A 15696-nucleotide genomic window follows, 5' to 3' on the forward strand; every position below is an offset into this window, starting at 1 on the left:
ATACTGTCAGGTATTTATACATCATGGTTGTTGTGCTGCCTTTATTTACGCTTTTAGTTTATACGTTTTATTTTCATTGCATTTTTACTGTAATACAGGAGGTCTTTATGGTCCAAAAAATAAGCGTAATTTTTGAATGCAAAATAAAATAAAAAAATGTTTGTGGTGAAATGTGAACTGGACAATTTTTTCGTAAGATTCACCCAAATAGAGAATATCATTTGTGGTAGTGCGCACATGCTTTTTCCTATTTCTATGCACATGCAGTATAGGTATGAAACACGCACGCGCAAGTCACCTAGAGACACTTATCGGCGCGAGCACGCTTCTCCTCCATCTCCCGAAATCTCTTGAGATACAGCCCGGGCTCCTTGCAGTTCAAGATGATAATACTTTTCTTAGCGATATTTGCGAACGTTTTCAAGACCGGTAAGTAGCGCCGTAAACGTCGTTATAGTTGTGTTTTTGCTCATTTGCATTAAAGTAATAGAATGACTCAAACATTCCTGTTGTCGGCGGGTCCATACAATAATTGTTTGCAAAGCTGAAAATCCATATAATCCATGAGTCACTGCGCTAGACATGCATGAACGCAGATAATGGCCATGCTTTTCGGTATTACCTTTAGGACCAAAGCGAACGAAGTAGCGACATTAATACAAACCTTTAGCTTGACCGTTTACGTCATTTGTCTTTCCTATGTAGGTTACCGCCAGTAAATGTCTTGAGTCCTAATCGACCAACGACTGTGTTAATGAGCAGGCATTTGTTGTCGTTCCCAACCTCAAAGATTTATCATATAAAATGAATGAATAAATTGCATCATTTGCATGTTCATTTGCTACATAGTATTCTTGATCGTATTAATGGTGCAGTTTGCGTTCCTGTGATTGGCTCTTGAACGTTTGCCTGCGTCATGCTCACCCGTGATTGGCCAGTTGGTGTGCTGTGCTGCGCTAGACGGTTGCGCTCATGATAATTATGCATTCAAAACGGTCACTGTCCGACCAAAAAGAACACGCGGATTTGGCGGCAAAACACGCTCGGATGATCGGATCTGGTATACAGAATGACAGCAGCTCCTTAGACGGAACCCTTTAATCATTCACATGGACACCAACGTGAAGGGACCTCGAACAGACTGAGATTACAGCAATATTATAGAGGATTATATGATTTATGGGGAAATTGTAATCCGAACACCAATAAATATTAAACGCTTAAACATTCATTCTCAGTTAGCGCTGGTTATTTTTGTAACCTAAACAGATGATAGGTGGACTAAGATGTTTATTGCTTCGGCATTAATTGGATAGTAAAGGGCATTTTGGTCTTAAACTTTAATAGCTTTTATCTGTTTATGATTCTTTCCTTTTTTGTGTGTTCATTTTGTAAAAAGTGTTATTATTTAATTTTAAATAACATTTACATAAAAACAGGGTCCCCTGAGTGTATATTGCTCTGGGCCCCTTTCATATTAAAATATACAGTTTAAAATTTGTTATGGGGCCCCTTGGACCTGTGGGCCCCTAGAATCGTTACCCCCTTTCACCCCATTAGGTACGGCCCTGCATACCACACGATAAATTGTACCGGTTAGATTAGGGTGTTTTTGCTTATTAATTGGTGTGTGCAAAACTACCTTTATAAACAAATGTGTAAAGCGCAGCTTCATAGTTTTCAGAGCCAAAAGAAAAGGGTTATTGTTCTGTTTGTTTATTCCAGGATGGACTGGTGTGAATGAGCGCACGTTCATTGCAGTGAAGCCGGACGGTGTTCAGCGCAGACTGGTGGGCGAGATCATCCGCCGCTTTGAACGCAAAGGCTTCAAACTGGTTGGCATGAAGCTTCTGCAGGTGAGAGCATGACTGGAGCATTGAAAAACAGCTCTCCGTGTATTAGTCTTACACTGACGGAATGTGTCAGTGGCTAGTAAGTTACCTTTTGCTTTAGTCTCAGGTAGAGAAAATACACAATTCCTTGAAAACAATGGGAATAGTGTTGTTTGGTCACTTTACGCATATGTTTGTTGACTCTGTTTTATTTATTTGTGTGTAGGCATCTGAGGAGCAGCTCAGACAGCACTACTGGGACCTGAGGGAGAAACCTTTCTACAGTGGCTTGGTCAAATACATGAGCTCTGGACCTATCGTTGCTATGGTAAAGGGTCACACATGACAGCATTTACTCCGTAATGGTCCAAAAAATGGCTAGAGTTCTGCATTTATGCTAATGTGAATGTGATGTTAACATCTATAGGCTTGTAGTTGCATGCCATGCAGTCCAATACTTGTGTGTGTGTGTGTGTGTGTGTGTGTGTGTGTGTGTGTGTGTGTGACCAATACTTGTGTGTTTGCCTTTGTGTGTTTTATTAGGTATGGCAGGGGCTGGATGTGGTGAAGACCTCCAGAAAGATGCTTGGAGAGACAAACCCAGCAGACTCTCTCCCTGGGACTATCAGAGGAGATTACTGCGTGGAAGTGGGCAGGTTGGTGTGTGTGTGTGTGTGTGTTTATATGTTATCCCTTACACATATTTCAACAGTCTGCCGGTCATTATCGCAAAATAAACCCAGACAGGGTGATTGGGACCCCAACGTAAAGCAGCGCTAACAAACTGATAAATAAATTGATATGAAATACCGATCTGAGTTTAAATTAGTTGTGAGAAGAGAGAGCAGAGTGCTATGAAAAAAATGAAACTAACAGTGTTGTAAACTGGCTGTCAGGAACAATGGTCAAAATTCATTTTAGCGGTCGTGAGACCAAAATGTTTGACCGCAGAATGCTGCAATTGACCAAACAAAATAGAGCATTCCTAAAAGCTGTGTAAGAAATATAGATAATGATAAGAAACATCCATTGTGTATGTACCACTTAAGAAATTGTATACTTTGCCTATTGTACATTGCTTATCTTTTGCTTATATAGGGATATGGGTGTGAGTTGATAGTTTGGTAAGCACAATTTTGTTGTGTTGGATTAATTATTTATCCATTGTATTGATACAGTTTAATGTTGATTGAATGGTTGCACAATTAATCGAAAAAAATGATTTGCTGAATCTAAATCTTTCATAATTGACAATATTCATTCATATGCATTGAAATTAGCATAAAAATATTTTGTTATTTTTATTAGCTAATCAAGTGTTCTAAATTGAAGCAAGAGCATGCAAAGAAAAATGCGACTAAGGAAACGTGCCGTCAGCACATTGTGTCTCAAACTTATAATAATAAACCTTATTCCTTATTAAACCTCATCTTGTGAAATATAAATATATTTATGATATATATACAAATCCCTTTATCTAGTGAATCTATAGGTTATAAAAAGCTTAATTTCATAAATACAAAATAAAGAGCATTGTTAAGAAGCTATGTCTCTTTCATTTTAAAATGAGTTCCCAGTGTACTTCGGGCTTATGTATAGTTAAGTCCTGCATTATGCACCAAATCTTTTTATTATTATTTTTTTCTGGATGCACAATAAACTGCATTTGGGATTTTATTAATTTTGGACTCTTGTAGCCTATGTCTATGCCTGTCATAGTAAAAAAGTTTAAGAAAATGTATTAACATTGGTTATCAGCCTTTTCCACCATATTAGGTATTGGTAAAATCGATTTACCTCTAAACACTTGTTCAATTGTAACATTTTCTTGTTGTGCAGGAATGTCATCCATGGCAGTGATTCAGTTGAAAGTGCTCAGAGAGAGATCTCGCTGTGGTTCAAGCAACATGAATTGCTCTGCTGGGATGAGTGCAGTCAGCACTTGATCTATGCTTGAAAGCCATCTTGTCCACACACATCGTAACAAACAGCTTTTGCAGCTGAACATAACCTTGGCTGTTTGATACATGCTCATAAAAACTCTTGCTCTGCTTGGCCATAAAGTGACCAAAAATAATTAACAGCTTCATCAGTATGAGAGCTGTTCTTGGTTGATGTTGTCAAGGTAATGGCCGTTTTCCTGGATTCCCTGAATTTCCTGTATCCAGTTATTGTTCAAGCTATCTTGAATGTTTTCTTTTGATTCTCTCTTTTTCTCATGCTGTTATGAACATTTGTGAATTTTTCTTTGCAAACATTTTTAAGTAGATATTAATTTACTTAATTACTAGTAACTTTGCACTCTCTTTGGTAGGTTGGTAAATCATGCCCTTATGGGATTCTGAATGCACTATGAAATTCTCAACATTTTACTTGGTGTTTACACCCACTTGAAAGGCATTGTTTATTTTTTACATCAAACCTTTGAATGTTTCTTGTCATCTTGATGCACGTTACTCAAAAGAAAAGCAATAATGAATGATAAAGGGCCAGCGTGCTCTGAAAAATTGATTTGAATATCCCAGTGATGTCTTAATCTGGTTGGAATTCATATGACCAAAGGGCGCCTTACATTACAAATAAATAATTTCTATGTACATTTGTCCTTGTTGTGTGTGTGTGTGTGTGTGTGTGTGTGTGTGTGTGTATATGTATATATATATATATATAAAATGTAGTATTGCTCTACCTAAAAAGAAAATCCCAAATTCAAGGATTGTGACGTAACTGAAATTGTTTCACTGACGGAGAATTCTTTAGCACATAAACATGTTTATTACTTAATAATTAACCACACAGAGAACACAGAGTGATGATTTTACATACAGGGTGACTGTCAAACCTGCAGCCAATCAAAGGCCTCAACCTCATGCTTAATCCCAAAGGGGAGGTTGTCAGATCCAATCAGCACACATCTCACTGAGATTGAAAAATGACCTGCTGCAATTGGTTTAAGTGATTTTATACTTGAATCCATTTATCTGTTCTTTTACATATTTACTTAGTATGAGTTGAAAACACTCCTTTGGGTTGTGGAAGATTATCAAAACAAATTCTGACCACCACATTATTTGATTATCCTCTCAATTATTCACTCTTTTTTCACTTTCTCTTTTCAGTGCATACTGAACTCCAGTATTTACATTCTGTTTACATACCTCTTTTATTCTGTGGCTACACACATAGCCAGGCGATATTGGCCATCTACACAAAGCCTTGTGGACAAATGAGACATTTCTGTTGAAATTGTTCCGTTCAACTAACTGCTCCTCTGAAACTCCATGCAATGAGTTCCTGTCTCCATTCAGTGAGCTGTGTGCTGAGGAAAGTAAATGTAAGGGTCTTCAGATATTTGGCCAAAACTGGGTAGTTCTTTCAGGATGGTAGTTTGGTACTGGTTTAAGCTGTTTATGTGTATTTAATTTGAAATTGCCATTCAATCATAAGATGCAGGAGGTTTGTCTTTTTGTAGGGAGGGAGGGAAAGTTACGACGTGAAATGAAGGATCGTTCAGGTAGTTAGAATTTAGGGTAGGAAAATACAGACTAAAGGGATCAATATAGGACTTTTAAAGGGGTAGTTACAAGGCTGTGGTAGTTACATAGCTTAGGTACAGAATTCGGGGCATAGTTACAGAAAGAGATCAGGTTTTATACTCTGTCTTTGGGTGCGGAGTTATAGGGCGGTAGGGGGCAGGTGTCTGTATGTGTCACTCTGGCCCATAAGACACCTGCCACACAATGATATGACTCTTCTCTGCTTTAGACAATGCTGGCTTCATCTGAGGGGCTTCACCCTCGGCTTCCTCTGCCTCATCATCCTCGCCATCACCTGAGAAAGAGAGAGCATGAGTAAATGTATGGAAGACCAGTTCAGATGTATGAGAGAGAGAAATGTGAGCACTTCTAACCAATTCGGAAGTCGATATAACCCTCCCCTCCACTCAGCACCAGCACGTTCTGAAGGCTCTGTGCCTCTGTGTCTGCTGGGGCTGCTGAGGACCCCTGTGACTCTGATGGGCTGTCCAGCACACTACCATTCAGGGTGGCCAACACATTTCCTGAAAATAAAGGATGAGATACTGTATTTGGAGTAAACAGAACTAGATGTGAAATCATCCTTTTTTTATTATTTAATTTTTCTTCCCTCGGTTCACTTATAATGTTAGGAAAGTTCTTTAATGCACCAAAACATAAAGTTTGCCTTTAACAGGTTAGTTTGGCCAAAGATGAAAAATGTTGTCACTATTTAATCACCTTCATACCAAACACATATGACTTAATTCCATGGAACACAAAAGATGTTAGGCAGAATGTTAGCCTCAATCACCATTGATTCAAAATATGCAATGAAAGTGAATGGTGACTGAGGGTAACATACTACCTAACAGCTCCTTTTTATTGTAATTAAAACATTTTATTGATTTAAAAATACACAACAGAGGAAAAACACAACACATACACATAGAATGAACATTTAACATTTAACCCCCACTAATATCCCTCCCCAATCACCAACACCACCCTAACCCCCAACGAACACCCCTGTGGTCACATATAATAATACACACACACACACACACAAATATATATATAATAAACATACATAATTAAACTAGACTTCTCTCTCCCCATCCCCTCCCCGAGAGTCCCCCAAAAATGCTAAATAATTACCCCATTTCCTGACAAACAATTCTCCAAACCCTAGCCTTCTACTTGCCACCTCCTCGAAAGCTGCCACCCTCCCCATCTCCGCACACCACTTCGGAAATGATGGCGATCCGTCTGACTTCCAACCCCTTAAAATAATTTGTCTGTCAATCATGATACTGGTCAGAACCCAATTTTTTATATGTTTATCCCCCAAATTTATGACCGCCCCATTGCCCAAAATACAAAGTCTGGGGCAAAGTAAAATTTGAGTGCCCAAAACGTCACAAAATAACTCTGAACCTTCAACCAAAATTCTTGGATCTTAACACACCCCCAAAAGACATGGGTTGTGTCTCCATCTTCTGATTGGCATTGCCAGCAGGTGGATGTGTCTTTAAGACCAAGCCTATACAATCTAGAGGGGGTCCAATAAAATCTATGTAAAATCTTGAATTGCATAAGGCGAACCCTTGCATCTCTAGATGCAGACTTGACATTTTATAGAATCCTAGTCCACACTCCCTCCTCCAATACCAAATTTAAATCTTTCTCCCATTATCTCTTGAGAGAAGTTGAAGCTCTGTCCCCCAGACTCTGAATTAGTAGGGAGTAATACACTGAGGCCTCATGACCTTTTCCAAAAGCAGTAATCACCTCTCTCAGAGTATCTGCTGCTTTAGGGGGGTGTATGCCTCTCCCAAAAACAATAAAGAGCAGGTGGCGCAGCTGTAAATACCTATAGAATTGAGATCTGGGAATCCCAAAATGTTGAACCAAATTCTCAAAAGATCTCAACACTCCACTTTCATATAGGTCACTGAGTGTAGTAACCCCCACTCACAATCCACTCTGACCAGCAGAAAGGGGACTTATTAATACATAATTTAGGATTCAGCCATATGCTTGAGGCAACATTTAGATAAATGTCCGAATTAAACACTCTGGACACTTCTGTCCATACCAAGTGCAAATGCGAGATAACGGGGTGTAACATAACTTCTCCGATTAGTTTGATAAAAGGCTTTGAAATGGCAAAATAGGGGCAAGAACTTCCTGTTCAATACAAAACCAGGGAGGGGCACTTTCAGGTGGAAGCGACCAATGAGCCAAATGTCTGAGACCAAATGCATAATAATAAAACAAAACCTTGGGTAGGCCTAGCCCACCTTTGTCAATCGGCCTATGTAACTTATTAAAATGAAATCTTGGACGCTTACCGTTCCAATTGAAGGATGCTATCAAATTGCTTAAAATAAGAGAGGGGGACATCTACAGGGAGAGATTGTAGCAGGTAGTTGAATTTTGGAATACAATTCATTTTAATAACATTAACCTTCCCAGTCATAGATATATATAATTAAGCCCACCTGCCCACATTGCTCGAAAACCTACGTATTTTTTAAGGGGTCAAAATTAACTCTAACTAAATCAGACAAATTTGCTGGGAATAAAATGCCCAAATACTTAATGCCCTGTTTGGGCCACAGGAAGGCGCCCAGTTGAAAAGCCATTACTGGGCAGTACGCTGTCAAATGCAAAGCTTCAGATTTAGACCAATTGACTCTGTATCCCGAGAATTTAGAAAAGGAATTAATAATTTTTTGGAGGCAAGGCATAGATCTAATGGGGTCAGAGACGAATAATAAAATATCATCTGCATAAAGCAAAAGCTTGGAAAATCATCTTCCCTTATCGCGGCTGCTAATGATTCCAGGGTAAGACAGAACAATAATGGGGAAAGTGGGCAACCCTGCCGGGTTCCCCTATCCAGAATAAAATAATCTGAAATTAATACATTTGTTTGTACCGCCGCTACTGGGTGTCTATAAAGTAACTTAATCCATCCAATAAAAGTATTCCCGAACCCGTATATTTCCAAAATCTTAAAAAGATAATCCCATTCTACCATATCAAACGCTTTTTCGGCGTCAAGTGAGATGGCTGCGACCGGGGTCTGATCATTCACCACTGACCACATAATATTGATAAAACGCCTAATGTTATCAGAAGAGTTGCGGCCCCGAATAAACCCCACCTGATCTATATGTATAAGGGATGTCATAATCGGTTAGCCAGAATTTTAGACAATATTTTTACGTCTAGCTGGATCAGGGAAATTGGAAGGTAACTATTACACTTGCTTGGATCTTTATCCTTTTTAAGAATCAGACTGATCCGGGCTTATGTCATGGTTGGCGGAAGCTTTCCATTCTTTAATGATTTCGTATAAACTTCTAACAAAAGTGGAGCCAGTTCTGAAGCATAAGATCTATATAATTCAGCTGCAAAACCATCTGGCCTGTAGGCAAGGCCTTAATTACCTTGCCAAGCTCCTCCAAGGTTATTTCAGAATCAAGATAATGTTTTTTGCTCAGTCTTCAGTTTAGGGAGTTCTAATGGTTCCACAAAGTTTCTAATGTCTTCATCAGTAGACGAAGATGTGGAACTACAGAGATCAAGATAGAATTCTTTAAAAGCATTATTAATATCAATGGCTGAGGTAAATATTTCACTACCAGCAGCTTTCACTGAGGGAATGGTAGAAAAAGACTCTCTCTGCTTTAAATATCTAGCCAAAAGCTTCCCTGCTTTGTCCCCCCGACTCAAAATATGACTGTCTTGCCCTGAATAGCCAAAACACCACCATCTGCGACAAAATAGTATTATAACTGTTTTTCAATTGGGTCAATTCTCTGAGGCCATCAGAAGACATTCGGCGCTTCAGCTCTGCCTCGGCACTTTTAACATTCCCTTCCAACTCCACGATTTCCCGTGCTTTGGATTTTTTGTTAATGAGGATCCTGTATGATTCGACCCCTAAGAACCACATTAAGTGCCTCCCAAGCCATGCCCACAGAGGATACTGAGGACCAGTTGGTCTCCATATAGACATTGATTTCAGCCTTTAGCATTTGTTGGAATTCAGGATTTTGCAAAAGGGATACATTAAAACGTCAACTATATGATTTCTTGTTCTCCATATGTGGCAACACTTCTAAACTCGCCAGGGCGTGATCTGAGACTAAAATGTTTCCAATTGAGCAATCAACAACAGATGAAATGAGGGACTTGGATATAAAAACAAAAACAAATCTATACTAGAATAAATCTTATGGACTGATGAAAAAATGTATAGTTCCTACCAGATCCCTATCAAAAGTCTTTACACATCCTATGAAGCATCAATGTTGCTCTAGGGGGCTTACACACTTTTGCTTCACTATGATCAAGGACTGAGTCCATAAATAAATTAAAGTCTCCTCCCAATATTATATCATGAGGGGTGCCAGAGGCTTGCAACATCCCTTCAAGATCTATAAAAAAGCCCTGATCATCAGCGTAAGGTGCGTAAATATTAGCCAAAATCAACCTTTGCCCCTCAATTTCTGTTAAAACAATAATGACTCTTCCTAATTTATCTTTAATCTGTTTGAGACATTTGAATTGTAGATGTTTACTTATCAGTGTAATGACTCCCCTGCTCTTACTTGAGCTAGCACTAAAGAAAACATGTCATCCCATATCTTCCCAAATATTTCAGCTTCCTGCGGGGAAAGATGCGTTTCTTGAAGAAACACTAAATCATATTTCTTTCGTTTAAGAAAAAAAATAAATAACCTTCCTTCTTTTTATGGGGTGCCCCAACCCATTCACATTCCACATGGAGAGAGATAATCCACTCATATTAACATTTGACATTTTGACATATTAGAAAAAATAGATTGCGTGTCAAAAATAAAATTATAAAGGCCACATTCCACATTGGTGCAACAATCAACCCCCCCCCCCCCCCCCCCAAAAAAAAAAACAACAGAAAAAAGAAAAACGTGCGCATTAACCCTGCGCACAACAGCGCCAACCAGCGTCCATCCCTCTAAACTCAAACGGTCCATGTACGGCTACAAGAGCCCCCACAACATCTTTGCCATCGGATTGCTCAAGTCCTGTGTTTCTATAAAAAAATTTGTAAAACAGAATTACACAACAGAAGATAATCTATGAAACAAACTCCAGCCATTAGGCAGGATAAACACAAGGAACATGTAGATTCATCCACATAACTGTCCCGAAGGTGTGTGCCTCCACAAAACAAACTTCAGCCTGCAGCGGAACCAGCAAATAAATATATATATATATATATAAATAAATAAAATAAATTAAAAAAAGGGCCGTTCATTTTCCTCGGACAGTCAAAGGAATGTTCAGTGAGACGGCCCATTCGACCGTAACATAAGTGGAACAGATGCCCTAATCACTCTAATAATTTGCAAGAAATATTCCACAAAACAAACTCCATCCAATAGGAGGCATAAGTACAAAGAATGTTCAGATACCTCCACAAACTTTCCCAAAGGAGTGTTATTCCACAAAACAAACTCCAGCCGCTAGGCGGAACCAACACAAAAAGCAACAAAGTGAGTCAGGTCCACACGGCTGTATCAAGAGCATCACACAATAACTTACTCATTACACTGACTTTATGAAGGACATCACTTGTTGTGGGCATGTAAATGTTTTGTAGCCATCCTTAGTATCTATTCTCAATTTGGCCGGGAACATCAGTGCAAAAGCGACCTTCCGCTGATGTAAGAGTTTCTTGCATTCCTTGAATTGATCACGATTCTCTCTTGTCGAATTCGCAAAGTCTGGGAACAAGAAAATGTTGTGGTTTTTCCAAGAAAGCCTTGCTTTACTCCTCGCCTCGCGTAATACAAGATCTTTATCAGATGATCTCAGAAATTTGGTCAGAATCGATCGGGGCCTGTCTCCCTCAGTGGATCTCAGAGCCGGGACCCTGTGAGCTCGGTCGATTTCCAGCTTATGGCCTGTTATATCGAGCAGACTTGGAAAGAGCTCGTCAAGGAATTTTACCATATCTCGGCCTTCTTCATTCTCAGGAATTCCAACGATTCGGACGTTGTTTCGCCGATTCTCAAGGTCTTCCAGTTTTTCCCAGATGCGTTGCAAATCTATCTTGGTCGCTAGCGGGTTAGCAGCTAATTCCCTCTTCGATGATTCCAGATAATCGATCCGTTTCTCGACATCCCCCATTCTTGTAACAAACTCAGAGAAGTCCGTCTCCATGGTGGTGATCGATCTACGTACTGTATTACAGCAAGATCCTCCAAGTCCGCAATGACATTCGCCAACATTGCCGACATGCTCGACAGTTGACAGCTGAATCTCTCCCGCCGCACCGTCCAAATTGAGTCCCTGGTCTACGGCCCTGTCAGGGGTGTCAGCTTGAGCACGTAAGTGTCTTTTAATATCTCCAGAGCCCAAGGATTTTGAATTCTTTGACATATTGTCTTCATAGAACAGTTATGGATCAGGGTGTATCAAATCTCACCGGTTTATGATACAAAAAGTATTAAAAACTAGCAAAATGTGCAGAGCTCGCAGTTCACACGTCCGACCCTTGCATGGCGCCACGAGACTCCGCCTAACATTTCCATTTATGTTCAACAGGAGAAAATCATACAGGTTTAAAATAACATGAGGGCGAGTAAATGCTGATACAAATTTCATTTTTAGGGGAACAATCTCTTAAAGACTTCTATGTAAACACTCCTCGAATATGAATACTTGAGGTAGGGTCTAAAATGAAAGTATTTGAAAGTTACTTTATATTTTCACAGTATTTTACAGTACTCTTATCTCAAAAGAAAAAGGACAATTTGATTTCTCATGAAATTATCCCTTTAAAATTATATTATATTAGTTATACTGTATTACCCCCCTTATAAAACTTTGAAAACTTAAACACAAACCTGGCACTGACACGAAGAACTTGACTGCATCTCGGTGTCCATGGAAACAGAGCTGAGCCTGAGCCATAGAGCAGTAGGGTATGAAGCTACTCTTTTCAGAGTTACTATCATCTGCATATACATGGATCACGCCCCCTGACGACGTGGGTGACACCTTATTGGCTGCAAACATATGGAAAAAAACAATAATACACTGAAATGACCAATCACAGAAACTCACTGCCAGGAATACATCTGCCAGGTGCAGAAGAGAAAAACAAACATGATTCTTTGTGATAAAGACCTCACAGCATGCAAGACTATTACAACTCCACAGCTATTCATACAGATACAACACAAAACCAAAACATAATGGCGTTTATGACAACAACATTTAAAATAAACATAATGTAGGCACTAATGCTAAAAGAGAGAATTCAACCATGACAAAACCATGCTAAAGCCACTGAAAAAAAAAAGTATATTAAACGATGGCATAAATGAAAGAGAAAGAAGAAAATGTATTACCCAAATAAAGCGTGACGTGATATAACAATTACAGTTGTACCGCTCCAAACTTACCCCTCAGTCCGAGGAGCTGACCTCGATGAAGAACTACTGCTACAGTAAGGAGGAAGCGGGGCGGGGAACAGGGCAGGACAAGAGAGCATGAGACGAAGCGAAAGACGATAATGATACAATAGACAATAAGAAATAGAGATGTAAAGCAAGAGATGTGAAAAGGGGGGCACACAGGTTGTTGGGAAGTTAAAAGATTTATGGAAGGTTCTGGTAACCTAGCAGTTCATGATCTGGATTCATGGCAGTGGTGGTTCTAGGGTCAGTGGATATCCGGGGTTTAACCCTTAATCTGTGGATCTGTCTCAATCCATCTTTTGATTTATTGGAAAGTGATACACTTTAAAATAGATTTTGATATGTTACATCTGTCAGGTTTCGTTGTATAAAGTAAATCTTTCAGCAGCGAGTAAATGATGAATTTAAATTTTTTATGAATAATCCCTTTAAGACATAAGCCAAGACATTTGCATTTTTTGCAAAACTCTTTTATCATAAACTTTGTACATTCTGGTAAATCAAACTGCTATTTTTCTTTAGATCTTTGGTAAATTGCAAAATTGTTATTTTTGTGTGAACTATCCCATTAAAGTTTGCCAACAAATCTATACATTCTTGTTTCATTTTTGTTTATTCTTGTCGAAGTTATTTCTCTGAAATATTTTACTTCTAGGTGTGTGTGTGCATACAACACACCCATAAGACTTACTTTCAGTCAGAGGAATAGAGATGATGACACCATTTCCAGTTCCCACCCACAACCGGTTTCCTCCAATCAGCAGGGCGGTTATCCTGACAAATGAAAACCCCAGCTTTCCTGTACCTGTCAATCATAGAAAAGGCAACATATACGTAAAACTTTTACACTGCTGCTGATCATTCAAACAGAATAGGCAATACTGTATGCTGTCATTAATCAATGAATAAAATAATTAACAACATATTTACATCTTTAAAATGTAAAAAATATATATATATATATATATATATATATATATATATATATATATATATATATATATATATTTGAACTATGTCTTTAGCAGACACTTTCTTACCAAAGCAACTTAAAATAAAATGCACTAATTTAATTAGGAATAACATTAATGATTCAGAACACACACAACACTTGCAAAGCTAGGCTTAATGCGGTCACACACCGGATGAGAAGCGCCACGGCGTGTCGCAGCTAGGACATGGCACAGGTATCAAACACAGGAAATGTCGATGTGGTTAAGATGGCGGACAGTACACACAACAGTTACCGAGGTTTTTCCCTTCTTCAAGATGAACAATGCTAGAGTAAATAATCTATGTCCTTTGATAATGATTTGGGTCAAATTTAATGGAAAATAGCTTCTGGAGTCGTAGCTGGGTGTGCGTACTTTCGTTGAAAACAGTTGTTTCAAATTTTAGAACGAACCATGTAGTCCGCCAGACGCATCCAGTGTGCGACCCCCTAGAGTCACTTAGCCAAGCAAGCAAGTCACTACTAAACTAACACTTAACCACGATGTTACACTTAAGCCCAAAGTATACTTCGGTTTTGATGTGAACGCTAGCATCTAAATTCAGTCTGACGCTAACCTTTCAAAATATACCTCATAAGACTGAGCATGCATACACAGGCGGTTGGGGCATGTGCACTATGACTGCTATGAGGTACTGAAATATTTATCTTCAAGAGTTTAGACCCATAAACATGTCTTTATATTTCTTCAGACTTGAGTTATCCAAATACAGATATATCCTGACCTCCTCACACAAGAGCTCTTGAAATGTTATTTCCAGCTTCGTCTACTATTGTTTACAGGTGATTAAATCTTCTTCTAGCACCTCATGACAGCAACAGCTCAATGATGAGTGATGCCACTAGTGCAAATAATGTAGGTGCATGGGCATTCTGCACATTCAGAGATGCACTTACATATTTGGCTTTTATCCAAAGCAATTTACAGTGCCCTGATTACAGGGCACTGATCCCCTGGAGCAACCTGGAGTTAAGTGCCTTGCTCAAGTACACAATGGTGGTGGTTGTGGGGATTGAACCAACAACCTTCCACTTACCAGTTCAGTGCTTTAGTCCACTACACCACACTCACTCAGTGTTTACACCTGACGAAGTATACTTTGAGCTTTAGATGGGACCCTAGAGTGTTGAGGTCAGAGTGAGGAGTGTTACCAAGCATCTTGCTGACGTAAGGCTCAATGTCCACATCTTGTAGATGTTGGTGTGTGAGTGCGTGGTACAAGCGGAGCGTTGAATCCAAACGAATTGAAACCCAGACGCCATCACCAATCCATGCAAGCTGCCTCACCTGGCTCTCCTTGCGTGGGTGAGCGTCAAATGATTTCTATAAGCAGAGAGAGAAACACAGAGACAAAATGAAGTCCTGAGGGCAAGAGAAAGGCTGACAGAGAGAAATCAGGCCAAAGAATGGTAGAATGAAATAAATCACTGGCAGTTTCACATGTTTTTTGGTACTTATTTAGGTATCAGTTTTTATTTTCTTCACATAATGGCTGTAATGTGGAAACAAATAAGATATTAGCCTGACCTGGGACAGCACATTTAATAATGGTCTCACCTCGATCTGCATGCTCTTAGGCTGGATGACATAGATCTTGTTTTTGTTACCACACCACACTTTGTCATGCACCACAGCCATACATCGAATGGAGTGGTGGGGTCGACCCAGATCCATTAGATGATAGTTTGATAGGTCCCATTGTCCATCTGTGTGTAGATTTCATACACAAAGAAAAAGCTCAAAATTGTGTGATTCCATTTGTGTCATCCTATTGTAATAACATCTGTCAACCTAATAACATTTACACCCAAATAAATTACAGTTCAGTTGTAATGATTTTCAAGTGAGATGA

General features: G+C 39.2%; 2 protein-coding genes across 16 annotated transcripts in view; one reads left to right on the forward strand and one right to left on the reverse strand.

Annotated features, from left to right (window-relative positions):
- Positions 1–283: 283 nt before the first annotated feature.
- Positions 284–3817, forward strand: LOC127450306 (nucleoside diphosphate kinase 3-like). Of its 2 annotated transcripts, none has more exons than XM_051714285.1 (5): positions 284–429; positions 1726–1856; positions 2059–2160; positions 2376–2488; positions 3672–3817. In XM_051714285.1, exons 1-5 carry the CDS (start codon positions 384–386, stop codon positions 3787–3789), a joined length of 510 nt encoding a protein of 169 aa, XP_051570245.1. In that variant the 5' UTR covers positions 284–383; the 3' UTR covers positions 3790–3817. The 2 variants fall into 2 exon arrangements, with proteins under 2 accessions (XP_051570245.1, XP_051570244.1); XM_051714284.1 differs by lacking the exon at positions 284–429 and adding an exon at positions 946–1060.
- A 754-nt stretch (positions 3818–4571) lies between these two features.
- The window catches only part of LOC127450303 (C-Jun-amino-terminal kinase-interacting protein 3-like), a 78384-nt gene continuing 67259 nt past the window's right edge, over positions 4572–15696 (reverse strand). For 10 of the 14 annotated variants that reach the window (XM_051714276.1, XM_051714278.1, XM_051714272.1 and 7 more), the window contains 7 exons: positions 15402–15550; positions 14996–15167; positions 13523–13636; positions 12817–12855; positions 12256–12417; positions 5743–5892; positions 4572–5663 (listed from right to left, as the gene is read on the reverse strand). In XM_051714276.1, coding sequence (XP_051570236.1) covers positions 5542–5663; positions 5743–5892; positions 12256–12417; positions 12817–12855; positions 13523–13636; positions 14996–15167; positions 15402–15550 — 908 coding nt within the window. In that variant the 3' untranslated portion in view covers positions 4572–5541. The remainder of the gene's footprint in view (positions 5664–5742; positions 5893–12255; positions 12418–12816; positions 12856–13522; positions 13637–14995; positions 15168–15401; positions 15551–15696) is intronic. The other 4 variants (XM_051714282.1, XM_051714274.1, XM_051714269.1 and 1 more) reach the window with 3 other exon arrangements.

The sequence above is a fragment of the Myxocyprinus asiaticus genome, chromosome 13, assembly GCF_019703515.2.
Source record: "Myxocyprinus asiaticus isolate MX2 ecotype Aquarium Trade chromosome 13, UBuf_Myxa_2, whole genome shotgun sequence".
Lineage (NCBI taxonomy): Eukaryota > Metazoa > Chordata > Actinopteri > Cypriniformes > Catostomidae > Myxocyprinus > Myxocyprinus asiaticus.

Coding starts and splice junctions, on each gene's coding strand:
- LOC127450306 (XM_051714284.1), top strand. CDS start 973: ATGATAATTATGCATTCAAAACGGTCACTGTCCGACCAAAAAGAACAC. Junction 1,061..1,725: donor CGCTCGGATGATCGGATCTG/GTATACAGAATG, acceptor TGTTTATTCCAG/GATGGACTGGTGTGAATGAG. Junction 2,489..3,671: donor TACTGCGTGGAAGTGGGCAG/GTTGGTGTGTGT, acceptor CTTGTTGTGCAG/GAATGTCATCCATGGCAGTG.